Below are 22,392 nucleotides of genomic sequence, written 5' to 3'. Positions count from 1 at the left end.
AGCTTCTGCCTGGCCTGGTGTCGTTACCTCTAGAACTTGGGTTCCGGCCGGGCACGGTGGCTCACGCCTGTAATCCCAGCGCTTTGGGAGGCTGAGGCGGGTGGATCATGAGGTCAGGAGTTCAAGACCAGCCTGGCCAAGATAGTGAAACCCCATCTCTACTAAAAATACAAAAAAATTAGTCAGGTGCGGTGGCAGGCACTTGTGTAATCCCAGCTACTCAGGAGGCTGAGGCAGGAGAATCGCTTGAACTCGGATGGCGGAGGTTGCAGTGAGCCGAGATCTTGCCACTGCACTCCAGCCTGGGTGACAGACTAAGACTCCATCTCAAAAGAAAAAAAAAATACAAAAATTAGCTGGGCGTGGTGGTGCATGCCTGTAATCCCACCTAATTGGGAGGCTGAGGCAGGAGAATCGCTTGAACCTGGGAGTCAGAGGTTGCAGTGAGCCGAGATCACGCCACTGCACTCCAGCCTGGCAACAGAGGGAGACTCCGTCTCAAAAAATAAATAAATAAACAGGATTTGGGTTCCTGCTCAATGCTTACCTCTTCAGAAGGGGCTTGGCTGACCTGCCATGGTCTGAATGTGTGTGTCCCCCCAAAATTCATATGTCGAAGTCCTTTTTTTTAACTTTTAAGTTGAGGGGTACATGTGCAGGTTTGTTGTATAGGTAAACCCATGTCATGGGGGTGTGTTGTGCAGATTATTTTGTCACCTAGGTATTAAGCCTAATGCCCACTGATCCTCTCTCTCCTCCCCTCCACCCTCAGCTAGGCCCCAGTGTATTTTGTCCCTCATATGCTGAAGTCTTTTTTTTTTTTGAGACGGAGTCTCGCTCTGTCGCCCAGGCTGGAGTGCAGTGGCGCAATCTCGGCTCACTGCAAGCTCCGCCTCCCGGGTTCACGCCATTCTCCTGCCTCAGCCTCTCCGAGTAGCTGGGACTACAGGCGCCCGCCACCGCGCCCGGCTAATTTTTTGTATTTTTAGTAGAGATGGGGTTTCACCGTGGTCTCGATCTCCTGACCTCATGATCCGCCCGCCTCAGCCTCCCAAAGTGCTGGGATTACAAGCGTGAGTCACCGCGCCCGGCCCATATGCTGAAGTCTTAACCCCCGAGGTGATGGTGTTAGAAGCACGGCCTTTGGGAAGTGATTAGGTTATGAGGGAATGGGATTGGTGCCGTGTGTGTGTGTGTGTGTGTGTGTGTGTGTGTGTGTGTGACAGACAGGGCAGCCAGAGTACAGTGGTGCAGTCACAGCTCAAGCCTTCCTCCCACCTCAGCCTGTTGAATAGCTGGAACCACAGGGGGCAGGTCACCACGCCCTCCCCCGCCAGCTTTGCCTCCTCCCAACCCGAGCAAGGGGCGAGCAGACAGCCTTGGAGCCCAGCCTGGTGAGAGGACCCAGACTCTGCTGTGTCCTGCTGCGTGGCCTTGGCCACAGGTTTCTCCTCTCTAGACCTCTGGGGTTGGAGTTGGCCAGTGGGTCCCTGTGGGGCTGAGTCGCCACCACCTTGGCAAATAGCTAGGAAGGCAGATTTCCAGGGCCTGCCCAGACCTAAGAAGTCAGCCCCAGGGAGCAGGTAGAGACAAAACCTGCGTTTAAACCAGGCTCTTTAGTGGTTCTGAGGTGGCTGTGAAACTGCAGGTTGAGACCATCTCTAAGGATAGATTCAGGAAGATCCAACTTGAAGGGGTGGGTTGCCCCTCCACACCTGTGGGCGTTTCTCGTTAGGTGGAACGAGAGACTTGGAAAAGAAAGAGACACAGAGACAAAGTATAGAGAAAGAAAAAAGGAGGCCCAGGGGAGCAGCGTTCAGCATACGGAGGATCCCGCCGGCCTCTGAGTTCCCTTAGTTTTTATTGATCATTATTGGGTGTTTCTCGGACAGGGGGATGTGGCAGGGTCATAGGATAATAGTGGAGAGAAGGTCAGCAGGTAAACATGTGAACAAAGCTCTGCATCATAAACAAGGTAAAGAATTAAGGCCGGGCGCGGTGGCTCACGCCTGTAATCCCAGCACTTTGGGAGGCTGAGGCGGGCGGATCACGAGGTCAGGAGATCGAGACCGTCCTGGCTAACACGGTGAAACCCCGTCTCTACTAAAAACACATAAAAAAATTAGCCGGGCGTGGTTGCAGGCGCCTGTAGTCCCAGCTACTCGGGAGGCTGAGGCAGGAGAATGGCGTGAACCCGGGAGGCGGAGCTTGCAGTGAGCCGAGATAGCGCCACTGCACTCCTGCCTGGGCGAAAAAGCGAGACTCCTTCTCAAAAAAAAAAAAAAGAATTAAGTGCTGTGCTTTAGATATGTACACACATAAACATCTCAATGCCTTACAGAGCAGTATTGCTGCCTGCATGTCCCACCTCCAGCCCTAAGGCGGTTTTCCCCTATCTCAGTAGGTGGAATATACAATCGGGTTTTACAGCAAGACATTCCATTGCCCAGGAAGGAGCAGGAGACAGATGCCTTCCTCTTGTCTCAGCTGCAACGAGGCGTTCCTCTTTTACTAATCCTCCTCGGCACAGACCCTTTATGGGTGTCAGGGTGGGGGACGGTCAGGTCTTTCCCTTCCCACGAGGCCATATCTCAGGCTATCACATGGGGAGAAACCTTGGACAATACCTGGCTTTCCTAGGCAGAGGTGCCTGCGGCCTTCTTTAGTGTTTTGTGTCCCTGGGTACTTGAGATTAGGGAGTGGTGATGACTCTTAACGAGCATGCTGCCTTCAAGCATTTGTTTAACAAAGCACACCCTGCACAGCCCTTAATCCATTTAACCCTGAGTTGACACAGCACACGTTTCAGGGAGCACAGGGTTGGGGGTAGGGTTACAGGTTAACAGCATCTCAAGGCAGAAGAATTTTTCTTAGTACAGAACAAAATGGCGTCTCCTATGTCTACTTCTTTCTACACAGACACAGTAACAATCTGATCTCTCTTTCTTTTCCCCACACCAACTCAGACAGTTCTGCTTTTAAGTCTCAGCTGGGACTCCTCCTGGCTGAGCTGACCCATGAGCCTTCCTGCCTCAGGTTTGTCATCTGTGAACTGGGCTGGGGAGAATTCTAGGGGCTGGTCTATGCACGTGGGGGGCCTCACACTAAGCTGGCAGGGAGCAGGGAGAGTGCCTGCTGTGCTATTCTAGGGCAAGATGCTCTGGCTCTCTGCCCACAGCTGTCCATACCTTTGTAGGAAGTGGAAGATAAGTGTGAGTGTAATTAATCAGCTGAAGTCTTGAAGGCTTCCTAAGGGCATCTTCAACGGTCTGGATGGGTTGGGGGAAATCGCAGCCGCACAGTGGGGCTCCTGGCCCCAGCTAGCAAAGGTCCCAAACAGCTGCTGAAGACCCAGGAACAGGTCAGGTGACCTTGTGGCCAGGGGCTGGGGCCCAAGCTGTTGGTTTGAGGCCTGGCACTGGCGAGTCATGACTTTGCCCAACTGGTCTCTTTCTTGCTGTGAATAAACGTTTGCCGTCTGGGTAAATCTCCAGCCTCTCAGCCACTCAGTGGGAGTGACCCCTCTTTGCCAGAGGGTGCCCTCTGGGCCTCAGAGGGTGAAGGGCTTGGGACCTCTTGGCACAACACATTCAACCCCACAGTTGCCACCAAGGTGTGTGCGTTTCTTGCATTGCCATTGGTTGCAAACGTTTAGTTTCCCAGGGCTACTGTTCGGGCGAGCTGTGGGCTCTGGGCAGGCCGGGTGCCATTCAGAACCCACTTGGCCTTCAAGGGGGCCACGAAGCCTGAGGAGGCTTGGGCCAGATTATGAGAGGACCAGAAACTCAAGATGGGGAGTGACATAAATAACACATGGCGAGTGCTTCTCGGATAAAAATAGAGCTGAAGGGGGCAGGAGTGGGGGTGGGGTACGCTCCAGAGCCAGAAGACCAGAGGGATGGTGCGGCCACCTGGTCAGGACACAGAGGGGCCGGCAAGAGGAGCTCAGCCAGGCGTCTGTGGAGACAGCGTGGGCTTGTGGCCCTCGGCCTTCTTACATTGCCCAGGGCTCACAGAATTTAGCCTCGGGGACAGCCCTGGGCCACTGCGGGGGCCTGGCTGTGCCCTCTCTCAGGTTCCCATTGTCACAGTGGGTATGGCTGGGTGAGCAGGCAGTCCCAGGCCTCCAGTCAGGGCAAACTGGGTTGGAGTGGTAGGGTGAGCTGGAGATGGCACCTGGAGGCAGGAGTGGGCGGGAGAGGGCAGGGAGGCTGGCAGAGAGGACAACGTGTACTGAGCCCGAGGTGTGTTGGGACCAGTTACCTGCCCAGCACGTGCCGGCATCGGGCAGGGCTGCGTCTTCCTGGGGCAGCTGCGTAGGGCTCTGCTGCCTGTCCCTGCTTTGGGCTCTGTCCTCTGGAGTTCCCACCGCAGCCCCATTATTGAGCTCCTCTGCTGCTTGGCCCTCCAGTGTCTGCGCCACACGTGGGAGCATGAAGGCCAACTGGGAGCCGGGTTCACCTCCAAAATCACTCCTACACAGGCCTTGCTATCCAAATGGAGAGTGGCAGGCAGCTTCCCGTTCACCCTATCCATGTGTGGATTTTTTTCTTTTCCTTTTTTTTTTGTTTTAGAGACAGGGTCTCTGTCACCCAGGCTGGAGTTCCAAGGCCACAATCACGGCTCACTTCAACTTTGACTTCCTGGGCTCAAGGATCCTCCTACCCTAGCCTTTCAAGTAACTGGGGCCACAGCATGTACCACCATGCCATGCCCAGCTATTTTTTCTTTTTCTTTTCCTTTTCTTTCTTTTTTTTTTTTTTGGAGACAGAGTCTTGCTAAGTTGCCCAGGCTGGTCTCGACCTCCTTGACCTCAAAGCAATCCTCATGCCTTGGCCTCCCAAAGTGCCAAGATTACAGGTGTGAGCCACTGTGCCCGTGCGTTTACTGAGCATCTTTGTGTGCCAGGCCTGGCTAGCAGGGGCTCCTGGTAAGCCTGCCTGCAGGAGGCTTGCCTTCGAAGCTGCCTCTCTTTTCCCCTCCAAGGCACCTCCTGCCTGGGATTCTGTCCTGTCTCCCCTTCTTCATCTGCCACTGCCCCACCAGGCTCACTGCCTTCCCTGGATGTGCTGTGCTGCACCAGCCTGGGAGCTCCAAGCCCTTCCCAGTCCTTGCTGGCCTGCCAGCCTCACCCCAGCCACTCCCTGCCAAGCACGTCCAGGCTGGTGTGCCCATTAGGCACGCACTCCTACTGCTGCCTGCGAGGACGTCTCCATCCGCTTTTCAGAGGGCTCATCTCTCTTCTCTTCGCTGAAACCTCCACAACAGCCAAGACTGAGACAGGCTTCTGGGGTCCTTGCAGGGGCCTGCCATATTCATCTGTTTCCATTCCTGGCTCTTTGTGGTGGCTTGAAAATATGTCCACAAGTCTTTAGTGCTCCCCCATTTCGAGAGGTGAAACCTCACTTCCCTCCCAGCAAGTGTGGGCTGGACTTAGTGACTCGCTTCCAGTGAATAGAAAATGGTGGCAAAGACAATGCATTGCCTCTGAAACTGGGTCCTAAAAGGCACTACAGCCCCTCCTTGCTCTCCTGGATCACTCGTGCTGGGGGACGTTGGTGCCATGTTGTGAGGGTGCCCAAGCAGTGCTGTGGGGAGGTCGGCAGTGTGGTGAGGAGCTGAAGCCTCCAGCCCACAGCCGTGTAGGTGGGTCACTTTGGCAGGGGTCCTCCCAACCCAACCTGGTCTCCAGATGACTGCAGCCTCATGAGAGCCCCTCATCCAGAGCCACCCGGCCAGTTTATTCCTGGCTTCTGGACCCTCAGGAGTTATGAGATCATAAATGTCTGATTTTTATTGTTTTGTTTTTGTTTGTTTGTTTGTTTGTTTTGAGACGGAGTCTCGCTCTGTCACCCAGGCTGGAGTGTAGTGTTGCAGTCTTGGCTCACTGCAAGCTCCACCTCCTGGGTTCATGCCATTCTCCTGCCTCAGCCTCCCGAGTAGCTGGGACTACAGGCGCCCGCCACCACGCCCGGCTAATTTTTTGTATTTTTAGTACAGACGGGGTTTCACCATGATGGCCAGGATGGTCTCGATCTCCTGACCTCACGATCCACCCGCCTCGGACTCCGAAAGTGCTGGGATTACAGGCGTGAGCCATCGCACCCTGCCAATGTCTGATGTTTAAAGCAGTTAAATTTTGGGGCAGTTTGTTATGCAGTAATAGATTACACACTCTCCAGCCAGGCCGGGGCCACAGGTGGGCGAGGGTGGCATCTCTGGCTCCCCTGCCCAGCGTGGGGCCTGGCATGAGAAGGTGCACACGAGTGAATGAATGAAGGAATAACTGACAGAAGTCAATCCCTTCCTTTGCCCACATGAGCTGATATGATAGGCCCCAGGCCTTGCTCTGGAGAGGGCCACCCTTTCCTCAGTCCAACCTCCCTGTGCCTTGGATCCAGATGAGAACCCTGAGGTCCAGGACAAGTGGCCTTCTCAGCCCTTGCAGCCAGTGGACTCCAGGTCTGAGGACGCCTCCTGGTCAAGGCACAAAGGGCTGGAAAGCAGGGAGAAATGTGGGCAGTGGGAGGTGCTGCAAGAAGCAGCCCCCCAAAAGGCTTAGGGGTCTGGGGACTCTGAAGGGACAGAGCCAGGGTGTGGTGGGGGCTCAGGAATGCCAGCAGCAGGGCCTGGCCTGACCTGCGTGGTCAGCCCTCTGACTTCACTTCTGCCTCTGATTACTAACACCTGTTAACCCTGCTGCAGCTGGCTGTTGTCCCTGTTCACAGATAGGGAAACCGAGGCACAGGAGTTGAGTCCATTGGCTACGGTGTCATCTGTGGCAGAGCTGGGCCTCAAATTCCAGGTCTTTTCTTGGACTTTTTTCTTTTTTTTTGAGAGAGAGTCTCACTCTGTCCCCTGGGCTGGTGTGCGGCAGCACGAACTAGGCTTGCTGCAACCTCCACTTCCTGGGTTCAAGAGATTCTCCTGCCTCAACCTCCTGAGTAGCTAGGATTACAGGCACCCGCCACCATGCTCAGCTATTTTTTTGTGTTTTTAGTCGAGACAGGGTTTCACTATGTTGGCCAGGCTGGGCTTGAACTCCTGACCTCGTGATCCACCCACCCTGGCCTCCCAAAGTGCTGGGATTACAGGCGTGAGCCACCGTGCCCAGCCATTTTTTTTTTTTTTTTCCAGACAGAGTCTCGCTCTGTTGGCCAGACTGGAGTATAGCGGCACCATCTTATCTCACTGCAACCTCAGTCTCCCAGGCTCAAGCAATTCTCCTGCCTCAGCCTCCCAAGTAGCTGGGATTACAGGCGGGTGCCACCACGCCCGGCTAATTTTTGTATTCTTAGTAGAGATGAGGTTTCACCATGTTGGCCAGGCTGGTCTTGAACTCCCGATCTCAGGTGATCCGCCTGCCTCGGCCTCCCAAAGTGGTGGGATTACAGGTGTGAGCCACTGTTCCCACCCTTTTCCCGAACTCTCATCGGCTGCTTCTGTCTAGGCTGTGGTGTCCTTATCGGTAACAGGAGCAGTAGCAGTGGGCCCAGGGGATGGGGTTTGACACCTGTGATGAGCTCAGTGGGAAAGGGAGCATCTAGTGCCTCTTCCTGCAGGAGTGGGAGCCGGAGGTGGGAGGCAGCCCTACCTCTGCACCCTGTTTGCAGGGAGGGGAGGCAGCACGAATGCCCTGTGATAGGCTTTGTAGTTTGAAGGTCTGTCCCAGGGGCCTCACAGGCTCAGAGACCCCAGGCCCAGGGCCCTAGCTCTCAGGATTTCAGAGGGAGGCTGGAGTGTCTGGGAGGACTGAGCAGGGGCTGATCCTGCTCCACACACCAATCTCACCCCAAAGGCACACCCACTCCCTTCCAGAGTGGGTGAGACTGCACCCCCCCACTGCCTGGGGTCGTGTGGTCTGCAGCAGCCAGCTGGGCATTGTATACAGCCAAGCAGATGCAGGCCAAGCCTGGAGCATATAGGCTCTCATATCCTGGGCACAGGGCTGGCTTGTTTCATTTTACTTATTTATTTATTTTGGGGAATCAAGGTCTCACTGTTGGCAGGCTGGAGTGCAGTGGTGTGATCATGGCTAGGGCCCTGGGCCTGGGGTGAGAAAATGCCTATATTTCTCAGAGATTTTGGGAGGCTGATGCAGGTGGATCACCTGAGGACAGGAGTTCGAAACCAGCCTGGCCAACATGGTGAAACCCCGTCTCCACTAAAAATACAAAAATTACCCAGGCGTGTTGGCGGGCGCCTGTAATCCCAGCTACTCAGGAGGCTGAGGCAGGAGAATTGCTTGAAACCGGAAGGCGGAGGTTGCAATGAGCCGAGATCTGCACTCCAGCCTGGGCAACAAGAAAGAAACTCCGTCTCAAAAAAAAAAAAAAAAAAGGCCGGGCGCGGTGGCTCACACCTGCAATCCTAGCACTTTGGGAGGCCAAGGCGGGCGGATCACTAGGTCAGGAGTTTGGGACCCTCCTGGCTAACAAGGTGAAACCCCGTCTCTATTAAAAATACAAAAAATTAGCCTGGAGTGGTGGCGGGCGCCTGTAGTCCCAGCCACTAGGGAGGCTGAGGCAGGAGAATGGCGTGAACACGGGAGGGGGAGCTTGCAGTGAGCCAAGATCGTGCCACTGCACTCCAGCCTGGGAGACAGAGCTAGACTCAGTCTCAAAAAAAAAAAAAAATTAGCCGGGCATGACAGCGGGTGCCTGTGATCCCAGCTACTCAGGAGGCTGAGGCAGGAGAATCGCTTGAAACCGGAAGGCGGAGGTTGCAGTGAGCCCGAGATAGCACCACTGGACTCCAGCCTGCAGAACAGATCGAGACTCTGTCTCAAAAGAAAAGAAAGAGGAAAATAAAGGAAAGGAAAGGAAAGGCTAGTGCTGGCCAGATCGCTGCAGGCGGGTCCTCAGGCTGGGTGGTGGGACTTTCACTTTCCATACTGGCTCCATCAGTTCTGTGTGGGTTAAAAATAATCATAACCTGTAGTTATTCCTTTCGTTATAAAAATAAAAAGGTATTTTAGAATGTGTGGCCCAGCCAGCAGGGCCTGCAGGCTCCCTCCCGAAGCCCTCTGCGGCGCCCGGGTTGGTTGCTTGGGCAACGTCTGCCGCCCCCTAGGGGACAACGCAGCCTTCCCGCAAGGGCAGCCCGGGCCGCGCACAGCGTGGGCTCGGGCGCAGATGGAGGAGGCCTGCGGGCAGCCTGGATCTCCTAGCAGTCACCCTGCCTGTCGGAGGGGCAGCTGGCTGGCTCCAGTGGACTCTCCCAGGCTCTGCCTCCTGCCGTCCGCAGAAGACCCCAGGTCCATCGCCTGCTGGAAAAATCAAGACCCCGAGAGGTCATGCCACCAGCCCAGGGTAGCACAGGTGGGAGAGGCAGAGCCCCGGACCAGACCCTAGGCTGAGGGCTCCTCCCCTCGAACAGGCAGGAGCGATGAGGCCTGGAAGGAGGCTGGGCAGGGTACCAGCAGCTTCATTCCTGTTCACTGTTCTTTTACTACTTTATTTTTTTTTTTTAAATGAGACAGGAGTCTTACTCCTTCACTCAGGCTGGAGTGCAGTGGCATGCTCTCAGCTCACTGCAACCTCCGCCTCCTGGCTTCAAGCGATTCTCATGCCTCAGCCTCCTGAGTAGCTGAGATTACAGGCACCCGCCACCATGCCCAGCTAATTTTTGTATTTTTAGTAGAGATGGGGTTTCACCATGTTGGCCAGCCTGGTCTCAAACTCCTGACCTTAGGTGATCCGCCCACCTCAGCCTCCTAAAGTGCTGGGATTATAGGCATGACCCACCACCCCTGGCCCTTTTACTACTTTTTTAATTTTTTGAGATGGGGTCTCACTCGCGATGTTGTCCAGGCTGGAGCGCGGTGGCTATTCACAGGCACAATCCCACTACTGATCGGCACAGGAGTTTTGACTTGCTCCGTTTCCAGCCTGGGCCGGTTCACCCATCCTTAAGCAACCTGGTGGTCTCCCACTCCTGGGAGGTCACTGTATGGATGCTGACTGTAGTGTATTGGACGATCAGCACAGCGCACTACAGCCCAGAACTCCCGGGCTCAAGGCGTCCTCCCACCCCAGACTCCTGAATAGCTGGGACTACAGGCATGCACCACCACACCCGGCTACTCCTTTTTATCACGGACTATGACAAAGGCCATATAATCATCATCTTTCTCCTTTTCTTCCTTTCTTTTTTTGCCAGACAATGTTAAAGTAAATTTCAGCCATCGTGCCATTTCACCACCGTGTCCTTCTGTTTGTATCTCTAAGAAATATAGGCATTTTCTCACAGAACTTTGGTGCCATTCATTATTGCATCTAACAAGAATAATAATGATTGTTTAAAGTCATCTAATGCCGCTGGGTGCGGTGGCTCATTCCTGTAATTCCAGCGCTTTGGGAGGCTGAGATGGGTGGATCACTTGAGGTCAGGAGTTTGAGAGCAGCCTAGCCAACATGGTGAAACCCCATCTCTACCAAAAATACAACAAAATTAGCCGGGCATGGTGGCACCCGCCTGTAATCCTAGCTACTCAGGAGGCAACTCACTGCAACCTCCACCTCCTTGGTTCAAGGAGAATCGCCTGAACCCAGGAGATGGAGGTTGCAGTGAGCCAAGATTGCACCACTGTACTCCAGCCTGAGCGACAAGAGTGAGACTCCATCTAAAACAATGAGAATTAAAAATTAAAAAGTAAATAAAGTGATCTAATGCCATCGGCTATCTCCAGCTGTGGACACCCAGGAGGGCAGGGCCTCCAGGTGCACACCTTCAGGGAGGAGAAGGTGCTCGGTGGAAAGGATGGATGGGGTGATGGGGGCAGGTGGGTGACATCCTCTTGAGGTCCCTTTGATCTTTAGGGCCCAGCACAGGGTGGGTGCTGGGGGTGTGGACTAGCTGATGGCCTGTCTCAGATTCTGCAACACTGTCTCACCTCTTTCTTGCGGGGCCCCTGCCATCCTTCCATCCATCTGTCTTTCTGTCCATGCCTTCATCGCTCTACCCTTTCATCCATCCACTCATCTCTCCATCCATCATCCACTCATCCATCCATCCATCCATCCATCCGTCTGCCCAGCCCTCCTCCATCTGTCCTTCCATCCCTCCGTCCATCCATCCATCCTTCCATCTGTTCACTGACTCATTTTCTCACATACTTATTTACCTGGCCTCCTCAGGGTGCCCACCTGCTCTGGGTGCCATGGGTGTGGAGACAAACCCAGCACCACCCTGCCTGCCTGAAGCCCACAGCTGAGTGGGGAAATGTTTAGACCTGCACGGAGCAGCCTAAATGGCGGGGTGGCCCGTTTTCTATTTCAGCCTCAGAGAAGAGGGTCAAGTTAGGGCATGTTTGTTCAGGAGACAAAGGGCAGGTAAAACTTGGCTGCGATGACTGAGAGAACATGCTTGTCTCAAATATCACCTTCTGGGGCCTCCCTAACACCCCCTGCAAGTCTCCGTCTCCCCAACACCTTATTTCTCTCCTGGCACTTGCCGCCATTGTGGGTACTCTGTATTTTGGCTATTCATCTGTTGGCTGGCTGTCCTCCTCCCTGAACATAATTATGGTCCACCAGGGCAAGGGCTTTTTTTTTTTTTTTTTTTTTTTTTTGAGACAGAGACTCGCTGTGTCTCCCAGGCTGGAGTGCAGTGGCCCAATCTCAGCTCACTGCAACCTCCGCCTCCCAGGTTCAAGCAATTCTCCTGCCTCAGCCTCCCAAGTAGCTGGGACTACAGGCGTCCACCACCACGCCTGGCTAATTTTTGTATTTTTAGTAGAGACGGGGTTTCACCATGTTGGCCAGGCTGGTCTCGAACTCCTGACCTTGTGATCCACCCGTCTCAGCCTCCCAAAGTGCTGGGATTACAGGCGTGAGCCACCGCGCCCAGCCCAGGGCAAGGGCTTTTATCGTTGTGTTTACTGATGTGTCCTAGTGCCTAAAACTCGACAGGCAGCCTTGGTTTCATGAATAGAGGGCATGGGCGGGGCGGGCTGCTGTCCATGGGGTGATGACATGGCTTGGGGCCGTGCAGATGGACAGTGGCGAAGGGATCCGAACGTGAATTTAAGAGGTTGAAACACAGGACTGGGAACTCTGGTTGTGGGGTGGAGAGAGAGAGGTGTCCAGGGCAATTCCTGGGCTTCTGGCTCAGGTGCTGTGGGTGGGTGGCACTTGCTGCATTGGATGCTCTACAGGAAACATGGATCTGAATGGTCCCTGTTCTTTCAGTTAGACACAGTGCTTCAAACTCCCTCAGCACCCAAGGTACTGGCTTCTTGAGTGCAGCATCAGCAATCGAACCCAAGTCTCAGCTGTATTTGCCCTGCCCAGAACAGGCCAGTCACCTCCTTCCTTCCAGACTCTATGCTTCTGTTAATGCAGCCTTAGCATTTAGCTGGCCACTCTCACAGGGACACGCCCACACCTTGCCCTGAGCAGTCACAGATGTGAGGCAGGTACTCTCTTCATTTCATGGATGCAGAAGTGGAGATACAGAGTGGTCAAGGGGCTGGCCCATGGTCTCAGCTGTGAGTGGCAGAGCTGGGCTTTAAAGTCAGGCAGCCAGCTTCTAACCAGATGCTAAGCTTCATCCCCTTGAGGGCTAGGACTAGCATTGGGACTGGCCTTGGATGGGCCACTTCCTGCCCTTTGCCCTCTGCCGTGGCAGCTGGCACTGCTCATCCTGTGTCTCCCACTTGCCTATAAATAGCCGGGCTGGCAGGGGGGCTGTCCCTCCATCGGCTCTCAGCCTGCTCAAGGCCAGCCTGCAGGTCCGGCCATTACAGGACAGGAAAACAGGTAGACAAACAGCCTCCCGGCCCTGCCACCTGTCCCAAGGGCAACCCAGACGGGCTGCCTGGGCCTCATGCGTCAACACCTGCCCCTCCCCTATCCTGCTGGCATTCCAGTCTGGGGCACTCACTTAGATTCTGTTGCTCAGCAGCTGTGTGGCCGAGGTACCTGCACAGCCTCCCTGAGCCTTGGTGTCTCCTGTGGCGATCTCACAGGGCTGCAGTGCGGGTCACATGGGGCATGCACCGAGTCCCCTTGAGAGCCCTCTGCGGCCTTCCCAGGTGGGCCCTGGATATCCCAGAGGGTGGGTTGTATGAGAGCGTCTGGGGATCACATCCAGCCCTGCCGCCCTCATGGCCTTGGACAAGCCCCCTTTCTGGGCCTCAATGGCCCCATCTGTGAAATGGGGAGCACTAATGCTGTGCTGTCTCCCTCCTGGGGTGGTGAGGAAGATCCTAGAGCCTGAGAGTGAGGGGAGCTTGGTGAACTATAAGGTGGGGTGCATGGGCGAGGAGGTCCCTGTTTTTACAGTGCCCAACAGACAGAAGTAGTGTCTCAGTGGAGAGGTGTCCCCTTCGGGAGGGCCCCAGCCAGTTGGTTCAGAGGCTGAATCGGCAGCCTCTGTCCCTGGTTCATGTGGGCAGGGGGACTTTGTGGAGGCAGCCCTGGCCTTGGCCTCTGGGTCTGGGGAGACGCATTCCCATGGAGCAGACAGCAGGGAACCAGGGCAGCAGGAAGGGCGAGAGCAGATGGTGGGTGCTGTTTCCGGGTCCCATGGAGCAGACAGCAGGGAACCGGGGCAGCGGGAAGGGCGAGAGCAGATGGTGGGTGCGGTTCCGGGTCCCATGGAGCAGACAGCAGGGAACCGGGGCAGCGGGAAGGGTGAGAGCAGATGGTGGGTGATGTTCCTGGGTTCAGGCCTGTCCTCGCCATCCCCTCCCTCCCTGCCAACTGGAGCACCTTGAGGACAGGGACTGGCTCTCATTTGCCTGGGTGCAGCGTCAGCAAAGGAAGTGTTTGTTGAGTGAATAAGTGAGGCAGCTTTGCAGGTTTCCTGGGCAGGGGTCCTGAGCAAATCCAGGGGAGTCAGGAAAGCCCAGGGGATACAGTGAAGGCCCAAGCTTGGACCTGGAGGGTGGGAGCTGTCACAGCCCCATCTCTGGACCTCCCCAGGAGGTGTTTGGATGTGGTGGGGCAGTGACCCTGCTCTCTGGTGTCTGCCACCTCCTGGGCTCTCTCCTGTGCTTTCCTGACACCTGGGTCCCGAGGGCACTGGGACAAGGGTCCCTGGGGCAGGGGAGGGAGTCCAGCCCTGTGCCACGTGGCCTCAGCAGGCTCTGCTTCCGGTTCCCTCCCCTGCCGCAGGTATTTAAGGTCTGAGAGGGGCCAGTTGGGAGCTGTTGAGGCCACCCTGGTGGCACCAGAGCCCTCTCAGGCAGGCAGACCCAAGGCCTCCCCGCCACACCTTGTTCATGGATTTTGTCGCTGGAGCCATCGGAGGTAACAGACAGGATGGTGGGCTGTGCAGACAGTGCTGCTCCTGGGGGTAGCAGGAGGAGCTGAGGCCCAGGAAGGTGCTGGGCAGCAGGGGGGGCTTTGAGGAGCCCCCCCACCCCCCAGGATCTGCCAGGACCTGGTGAGGGCCATGGGTGCCAGGAGCAGAGAGCAGGTTCCTGGGAGGCTAAGGCTGGGTGAGGGGTGCTGCAGGGCCTGGGGGGCTACACTGGCCTGGGAGGCTCAGACAGGAGGCTGAGGGCAGGCTGGGGATGGGGCTGGGGTCCAGGCGTGGGGGCCGCTCGGGAGGCAGAGTCGGGAGGCTGGGAGTCCTTGGTGTGGGGAGGGGTGATTGAGTCACCGGAAGGGAAAGAAGACCCCAGGAGAGGACGGAGAGGGCGGGGAGATGGGTAGGGAAGATGGAGCCTGGTCCTGCAGCAGGGACTGGAAGGGGTGGGCAGAGGACGGTAAGGGGCCTGGCGAGCTGGCTCCACCTGCTCCGCTGGGTGTGTGAACCTGGCTAGGCCTCCAGAACCTGCTTCTCAGGCCAGACTCTGCTGGAGAAACCGTTCTCCCACCTGCGGAAGGGCTCCTGGTGAAAGACTAATTCAGGGAGATAACCAGGCCCTGGGACACGGGCTCAGCTCCATCCCATGGGCTGTGGGGGCTGTTTTGAGTGGGCATTCCTGGCCTTTCTGGTCTTGTGAAACATCAGTGGGTGGCGTCTGTACTTCTGGGAATAGCATGGGGGTTGGGAGAGCGGCCCAGCTCTGGGCCTGGGAGAAGGCAGGGTACCTGCCCGGTTAACAGGCTTTTTCTTTTTTTTTTTTTTTCCCTTGAGATAGAGTCTTGTTCTGTCGCCCAGGCTGAAATGCACTGGTGTGATCTTGGCTCACTGAAACCTCTGCTTCCTGGGTTCAAGTGATTCTCCTGCCTCAGCCGCCCAAGTAGCTGGGACTACAGACATGCACCACCATGTCTGGCCAAGTTTTGGGTTTTTAGTAGAGGCAGGGTTTTACCATGTTGGTCAGGCTGGTCTCAAACTCCTGACCTCAAGTGATCTGCCCACCTCAGCATCCCAAAGTGCTGGGATTACAGGCGTGAGCCACTGCACCCGGCCTTCATTAGCAGGCTTTCTCAGCCCCAGCTAGGTGCCAGCCTGGGGCCAGCCGCTCCCTTCCTCAGGGAAGCTACTGGACTTGCCTGACGTTACAGAGCTGGAAAGGGCCCCTGAATCTGGCATCTTTCCTCCGGAGCTACGAGGAGGCCTAGGTAAAGGGCTCTCACTCTGTGCCTGGCCCTGGGTCATGGGGTGTCAGCCCTGGGCCGTGTCCTTGGAGAACTCCAGTTCTGGAGGTGGCGGTGGCATACAACAGCAAGGCCATATGACAAGGGCTCTGCTCAACATGTTCCAGGCACAGAGGCAGCCCAGAGTACAGAGGCCAGAGAGGGCTTCAGAGAGGAGGTAGTGTTGTGGCAGGGCTTTGATGGATGAGTAGGAATCTGGTGAGGTGTGTGAAGTGTATGTAAGGGTTAAGAAGGGTCGTTGTCTCCAAGCCACTTGGTCTTTTGCCTTACTTCATTTATTCACTTCATTCTTTCATCCCACATATTTACTGAGTCCTGGGCGACAGTGAATAGGGTACAGTCCCCATGTGCCTATTGTCTTCCATTGGCCTTTACCACCTCTCCTCAGGGGAGAGAGGAGCCTGTTTCCTCTCTGACTTCCCTGTGGCAGTGCTGGGGCTTGGATGTTGAGGCCTGGCACCCAAGGCCTCTCTGCAAGGTGTGGACTCCCAGCCCTCTCTCTTCCACACACACTTGTGGTTCCAGGCAGTCCTGGCTCTTCACAAACCCCAGTGTGGGCTTCGGCTTCCCTCCTCGTGGCCTTTGCCCAGGCTGTGCCTCCCGCTCCTTCCACCCACGCGGCCAAAACGCAGTTACCGCCTGGCTCACAGGCAAACCCTCCATGGACTGATGGCTCAAGGGCAAGGTCTGCCTGGCTCAGAGACAGGGCCCAGCTAGGGTCGGATCAGACGTTCTCTCAGAGCATGACGCCTATGGGAAGGCCGGGGCATGTCGGCATGTCTTTGGCCCAAGGCAGCGAGGATGAGGTAGTCCCAGGCCAGGACTCAGGGAAGGGGAACTTGCTTCAAAGGGCAGAAGTCACTCGGAGGCTCAGTTTCCTCATCTATAAAACGGGGGTGCCCTCAGGATTGATGAGACCTGGCGCAGACCAGAAGGGCCAAATGTGGGTCTGCCCTTGGGGGAGCCCAGTCAGCGTGCACTCTGCTTCTTCTTCCCCGCAGTGGGGTTAAACTGCTCGCCGGCCCCACTCTCCTCACCGTGGGTCTCTTCTTTCCTTGCAGGCGTCTGCGGTGTTGCTGTGGGCTACCCCCTGGACACGGTGAAGGTGCGGCAATAGCCAGCCCCCCAACCATCCTAAGGCCCCTGCACCTGTCCATGGCCAGAAGACTTTCTAGAATGCTAAACAGACCCACCCCTTTCCTGCTCAAATGCCTTCAATGGCTCCCCATAGCCCCTGGGACTATGTCAGTCTCACTTTCTCACCCCTGAGCCCCAGGTTTCCCATCTAACACAAGGCTCCCTGTCCTTGCTGTGCCCACAGTCCAGCATGGCTGGGACAATCAAGAGGGTGACTCTGCCCCTTCCCCAGGGCCTGCTGGCCTTGCCCTAGGCCTGGAGCCGCTCCTGCCTGAAGCCCACTTCTCCTGCAGGTCAGGATCCAGACAGAGCCAAAGTACACAGGCATCTGGCACTGCGTCCGGGATACGTATCACCAAGAGCGCGTAGGTCTGGGGCCAGGGGGTGGGTAGGGAGACAGGGAGGGGATGCTGGGCCTGCCTCCACTGCCCAGCAGGTGATGCCGGGCACCCCGCTGGGTCTCGGCTCTCTCACCTTCCACATGGGAATAGTTCTGCCAATCTCATGGGTTCCTCTGAGGACTGGAGCCAGGACATCTGGCAGCTAGAGGGGCCTCAGAAGGAGGTTCCCACCTCCAGCAGAGGGTCTAGAGGTAGCGTTCAGGCCTTTGAAAGTCGGTGGAGGGACCCATGCACTGCATTTCTGTCTCCTCCAGGCCAGGCACCCCTTGAAGGCAGTGTTGGGTAGAGTCTTTAGGGTCTAGCTCAGAGACCTGTCCAGAGCAGGACTTGGCAACATTCTCCTACGCGGACTTGGGGCTTGGTGCAGGCCAGGGGCTAGCTTGTGAAAGCAGCAGTGGCAGAACATGCTGTTAATAGTTCATTGTCAGGCCAGGTGCGGTGGCTCACACCTGTAATCCTAGCACTTTGGGAGGCCGATGCAGGTGGATCACCTGTGGTCAGGGGTTTGAGACCAGCCTTGCCAACATGGTGAAACCCCGTCTCTACTAAAAATACAAAAATTAGCTGGAGGTGGTGGCAGGCACCTGTAATCACAGCTGCTCAGGAGGCTGAGGCAGGAGAATCGCTTGAACCTGGGATGCGGAGGTTGCAGTGAGCTAAGATCGTGCCACTGCACTCCAGCCTGGGCAAAAGAGCGAGAATCTATCTCCAAAAAAAAAAAAAAAAAAAAAAAAGTTCATCATCATCAAGCAGCTGGGCTGGGTTGGGCCTGGTCCTCTGACTCTTCAGGTTCCCCCTTGTGACTTCCATCTTATAGCAGAGGAAACTGAGGCCCTGAGGCCGTGAATGAACTTCCCGAGGTCAGACAGCAGAGTGTGGAGCAGGGCTGAGTGTGGGCTCCCTTGGGTGGCTCCTCCTCCTGGCGGGGCCCTGGCCTGACCTGGATCCCATCTGCTAGGTGTGGGGCTTCTACCGGGGCCTCTTGCTGCCCGTGTGCACGGTGTCCCTGGTATCTTCCGTGTCTTTTGGCACCTACCGCCACTGCCTGGCGCACATCTGCCGTCTCCGGTACGGCAGCCCTGACGCCAAGCCCGCCAAGGCCGACATCACGCTCTCGGGATGCGCTTCCGGCCTCGTCCGCGTGAGTAGGGGCAGCCAGGGTGGGGAAGGCCCAAGAGAGACTGCGGGGTCTGAGAGGTTATCCATACTGGCAAGTGGGGAAACTGAGGCTTGATGAGGGCAGACACTGGAGGCCATGCATGGAGCCAGGGCTGTGGGAGAGGAACTCGCATCCCGCCTGGGCTGGGCCTGGAATCCCTCAGCAGCACACAGATGAGGGGGTCGCTGCTGTCCTGCCCAGCACGGCCCCCTCGGGAAGGGGGCTGTGACCAAAGCGACTCTCCCTGTCATGGTCAGAAGGTCACCTAGAAGCCACCACGGGGAGGTGAATAGGCAGGCCCCGGGCACTCATGGCTCCAGACACGGAGATGCCTGAACACAGTCGGCCATTGCTGGATGCGGGCATTTCTCCATCCTCAACTGTGCGTGGAGCACCTGCAGTGCCCGCCTGCCCTCAGGGAGCCCTCGCTCCCGCAGGGGAGACAGACTTCTGCACTTGGTGACAGCAGGGAACCAGCTGGAGCAACCCAGTGGCTGAAGGCCTGGCCCAGGGGTCCAGACCACCAGGCCTAGCTCTCAGCTCTGACTCTCATGAGCTGAGCAACCTTGGGCAAGCAAGGGAGACTCTCGGAGCTTCTGTCTCTCCATCTGTAAGAGGCATGACGAGAATTTAGTGAAATCATGAGGGTAAAGCCCCCAGCGCACATATGTGGAGTCCGACATGAATGAGTACCCACAAAGTGGCAGCCAGTATATCTAGTGATTTTTTTTTTTGAGACAGAGTCTTGCTCGGTTGCCCAGGCCAGAGTTTAGTGGCACCACCTCCGCTCACTACAACCTCTGCGTCCCGGGTTCAAGCAATTCTCCTGCCTCAGCCTCCTGAGTAGCTGGGACTACAGGTGTGCGCCACCATGCCCGGCTAATTTTTGTATTTTTAGTAGAGATGGGGTTTCACCCATATTGGCCAGGCTGCTCTCAAACTCCTGATCTCATGATCTGCCTGCCTTGACCTCCCAAAGTGCTGGGATTACAGGCATGAGCCGCTGCGCCCGGCCATGATATTATTTTATTGCTGATATGTTATTAAATACGTTCTTGAACCTGGGTCATGGACATTTTCTTACACGTCCCAGGAGAAGCCTGGCAGGCTGGCCTGGGAGAGATGTGGCCGCTGAGGAAGCATAGGCTTTGGCGTCGGGTGGGTAGAGCTGGCTTTGGGCCCCGTGGCCCCCAAGCCCTGGGCCAGCCTGCAGGGTCTCGAGGCCCAACCTCCTGAGGTCACCGTGGGCAACATGAGGCCGGTGGGAGGCCAGGTCCAGGCTGTGGGCAGAGCCACAGGTGGCTGACCCCTGCCTCCTTCTCTGCTCCAGGTGTTCCTGACGTCGCCCACTGAGGTGGCCAAAGTCCGCCTGCAGACGCAGACACAGGCACAGAAGCAGCAGCGGCGGCTCTCGGCCTCGGGGCCCTCGGCCGTGCCCCCCGTGTGTCCTGCGCCCTCAGCCTGCCCAGAGCCCAGGTACCGCGGGCCGCTGCACTGCCTGGCCACGGTAGCCCGTGAGGAGGGGCTGCGCGGCCTCTACAAGGGCAGCTCGGCCCTGCTCTTACGGGACGGCCACTCCTTTGCCACCTACTTCCTTTCCTACGCCGTCCTCTGCGAGTGGCTCAGCCCCGCTGGCCACAGCCAGCCAGGTGAGCAGGGGCTGGAACCTGGCAGGGCGGGGAGCCCAGCAGGATGAGGAGGCCAAGGTGAGGTCATGCTGCCCGCCAGTACCCGAGTGGGGGCTTGAACTCGGCCTCCTGCCTCCCAGGGTGGGCTCCTCAGTTCTCCCAACACCAAGAGTCAGGACAGACTTGCTGTGTCACAGAGTCAGTGTGTGGCCGTGGACAAGTCCCGTTCCCCTCTCCCAAGCCACTTGCAAATGAGGATGGGCTGGAAGAGTGAGTCCAGGGCGCACTGCCCTGGGCGCCCCGATCAGGCTCCCAGTCAAGGCACTGTGGTCTCTCTGCAGATGTCCTGGGCGTGCTGGTGGCTGGGGGCTGTGCGGGAGTCCTGGCCTGGGCTGTGGCCACCCCCATGGACGTGATCAAGTCGAGACTGCAGGCAGACGGGCAGGACCAGAGGCGCTACCGGGGTCTCCTGCACTGTGTGGTGACCAGCGTGCGAGAGGAGGGACCCCGGGTCCTTTTCAAGGGGCTGGTGCTCAATTGCTGCCGCGCCTTCCCTGTCAATATGGTGGTCTTTGTCGCCTATGAGGCGGTGCTGAGGCTCACCCGGGGTCTGCTCACATAGCTGGTCCCCATGCCCAGCGGCCCACCCACCGGCAGCTGCTGGAGGTTGTAGTGGCTGGAGGAGGCAAGGGGTAGTGTGGCTGGGTTTGGGACCCCACAGGGCCGTTGCCCAGGAAAATGAGGAGCGTCCCTGCAGTGTGTCGGCCGAGGCCTGAGCTCGCCCTGCCCAGCTACTGACCTCAGGTCGAGGGGCCCGCCAGCCATCAGCCAGGGTTGGCCTGGGGTGGCAGGAGTCAGGGAGGAGTGGGCCTCTTTGATGAGAGCGTGAGTCGCATGGAGTCAGTTGTTCATCCCAGCTTCCCCATGGCCCCAGCTTCCCAATGGCGCCCGCCTCCCATGTCTTTGAAGCACCCCTCCAGGGAGTCAGGTGTGTGCTCAGCCACTCTCTGCCCCATTCCTAGACCCTTGCCCCCACCTCTGTTCCTGTGTCTTCACGAGCCGTCCCTTATAGGCAGGGGCTTCCCACAGGCTGGGGGCCTCGGGACGGGGAGCATGAGCTGGGCTGGCACCACGACTGAGGGCTCCCGGCCCGGCTTCTTCCCCAGAGCAGGCTGCTCCGAGGGGCTGCTGCCAGGACTGCCATGCCCACCTGGCAGGGGCCCGGGGTGGCCATCCTCTCCCGGTTAGGGAATTTGGGGTGAGGTTCCTCAGGAGCCCTCACTCTGCCTGTGGACGCTGCACCTGTCACTTAAAGACCCCAAAGACTCTGTTGGGAACTGCTGTCAATAAAATGTTTCTGAGGATGTTCAGGGCTGTGGCTCCATGGCCGTGGGCGGACTGTTCCCTGCCCCCAGCAGCTTTGCACCCTGTGAGGCCTGCCCACCCGTCCTGGGAGGCGTGGGGCTGTGGCCCTGTCCTGCTCCCTTCCTGCTGGATGAGCCCTCGAAACCCGAGCTGCCAGTGCTCCCACTGTGCAGATGGCCACACTGAAACCCCGCCTGGCACTCTGGGGGGCTCCACCCTCTCGGCCTTCTGGGCTGTGGGGCCTAGCCTATGGCGCTGAGTCCTGCTGCAGGGGGCTGGTTAGCAGGGTACTTACTGTCCTCACCACCCCATCCCAAACCCACCCGCTTTCTGAGCGAAAGCTGGTTCCAGCCAGGCCCTCCCACCTGCCCTGACTGTGAGCCCCCCCTCCAGAGGGGGCTGCCTGTGGGAGGGCGCCGGGCACCTTGCACAGCTCACCACAGCTGCCTGATGCCAGGCAAGCAGACAGCTCCAAGAGGGAGGGGGCCTTGACTGCAGTCACGCATCAGGGAGGGGTGGGTGGACTGCAGCCGGTCCTTCTGAGGCTCCAGCATCCCCCTCCTGGCATCACGTGGCTTCCAGTGATGGGGGCTATCAGGGGCTAGGGCTGGCAGGTCCAGCGTGAAGCCACCAGGTCTCCACCACGGCAGCCCTCTGGCAGGGCCGGAGGCCACCTGCATTGACTATATTCACTCACGGACACTGACCTTGACCGTGTCTGTGGACTGAATGCTATCCTGTGTTCTGCCGAAGAAAACTCTTCTGCTCCCAGAGTAAGGGGTGGAACCCCTCCTGTTACGCCAGTCCCCATATGTGTGGTGCTGTGGGCACCTGACCTTATGCCCTGTGCCCTCTGCCAGGAACACCCTCCCACTGCTCTGCCTGGCTGGCTCCACACCCCAGGTACCACCTCCCCCAGGAAGCTCTCCCTGCCTGACCACTGGGCTGCTCCCAAGCATCTCTTGCTCTGCTCCCTTGGGGAACTGGTTGGGTGTGTGGTCACTCGTCTGCCTCTCCCTGGCCACAAGAACCTGCGAGCTGTGCAAGGACTCCATCTAGCTCCAGGGCTGCTGTACAGTAGGGGGTGTGGGATGAATGAGTGAGTGAATGAATGAATGAATAAGTCCTGCAGTAGATTCTGGAAA

The 22,392-nt window shown here is 57.3% G+C and overlaps 1 protein-coding gene across 1 annotated transcript; it reads left to right on the top strand.

Moving 5' to 3' along the window:
- Positions 1 to 14,157: 14,157 nt before the first annotated feature.
- On the top strand, positions 14,158 to 21,295 carry SLC25A47 (solute carrier family 25 member 47). Its single transcript, XM_003275379.3, has 6 exons — positions 14,158 to 14,255; positions 16,619 to 16,662; positions 16,988 to 17,059; positions 18,054 to 18,236; positions 19,585 to 19,903; positions 20,224 to 21,295. The coding sequence occupies exons 1-6, from the start codon at positions 14,228 to 14,230 to the stop codon at positions 20,502 to 20,504; spliced, it is 927 nt and encodes a 308-aa protein (XP_003275427.2). The 5' UTR covers positions 14,158 to 14,227; the 3' UTR covers positions 20,505 to 21,295.
- The last annotated feature ends 1,097 nt before the right edge of the window (positions 21,296 to 22,392 follow it).

Source organism: Nomascus leucogenys, chromosome 22a (genome assembly GCF_006542625.1).
Source record: "Nomascus leucogenys isolate Asia chromosome 22a, Asia_NLE_v1, whole genome shotgun sequence".
NCBI classification, from domain to species: domain Eukaryota; kingdom Metazoa; phylum Chordata; class Mammalia; order Primates; family Hylobatidae; genus Nomascus; species Nomascus leucogenys.
The sequence above is the reverse complement of the archived record's forward strand: the minus strand, read 5'-3'. Positions and strand labels throughout refer to the sequence as shown.

What these genes read in the sequence shown, in the direction of transcription:
- SLC25A47 (XM_003275379.3), top strand. Translation starts at nt 14,228, where the DNA reads ATGGATTTTGTCGCTGGAGCCATCGGAG. An exon ending in ACCCCCTGGACACGGTGAAG is followed by an intron (nt 16,663 to 16,987) that starts GTGCGGCAATAG and finishes CTTCTCCTGCAG; the next exon opens with GTCAGGATCCAGACAGAGCC. An exon ending in CGCTGGCCACAGCCAGCCAG is followed by an intron (nt 19,904 to 20,223) that starts GTGAGCAGGGGC and finishes GTCTCTCTGCAG; the next exon opens with ATGTCCTGGGCGTGCTGGTG.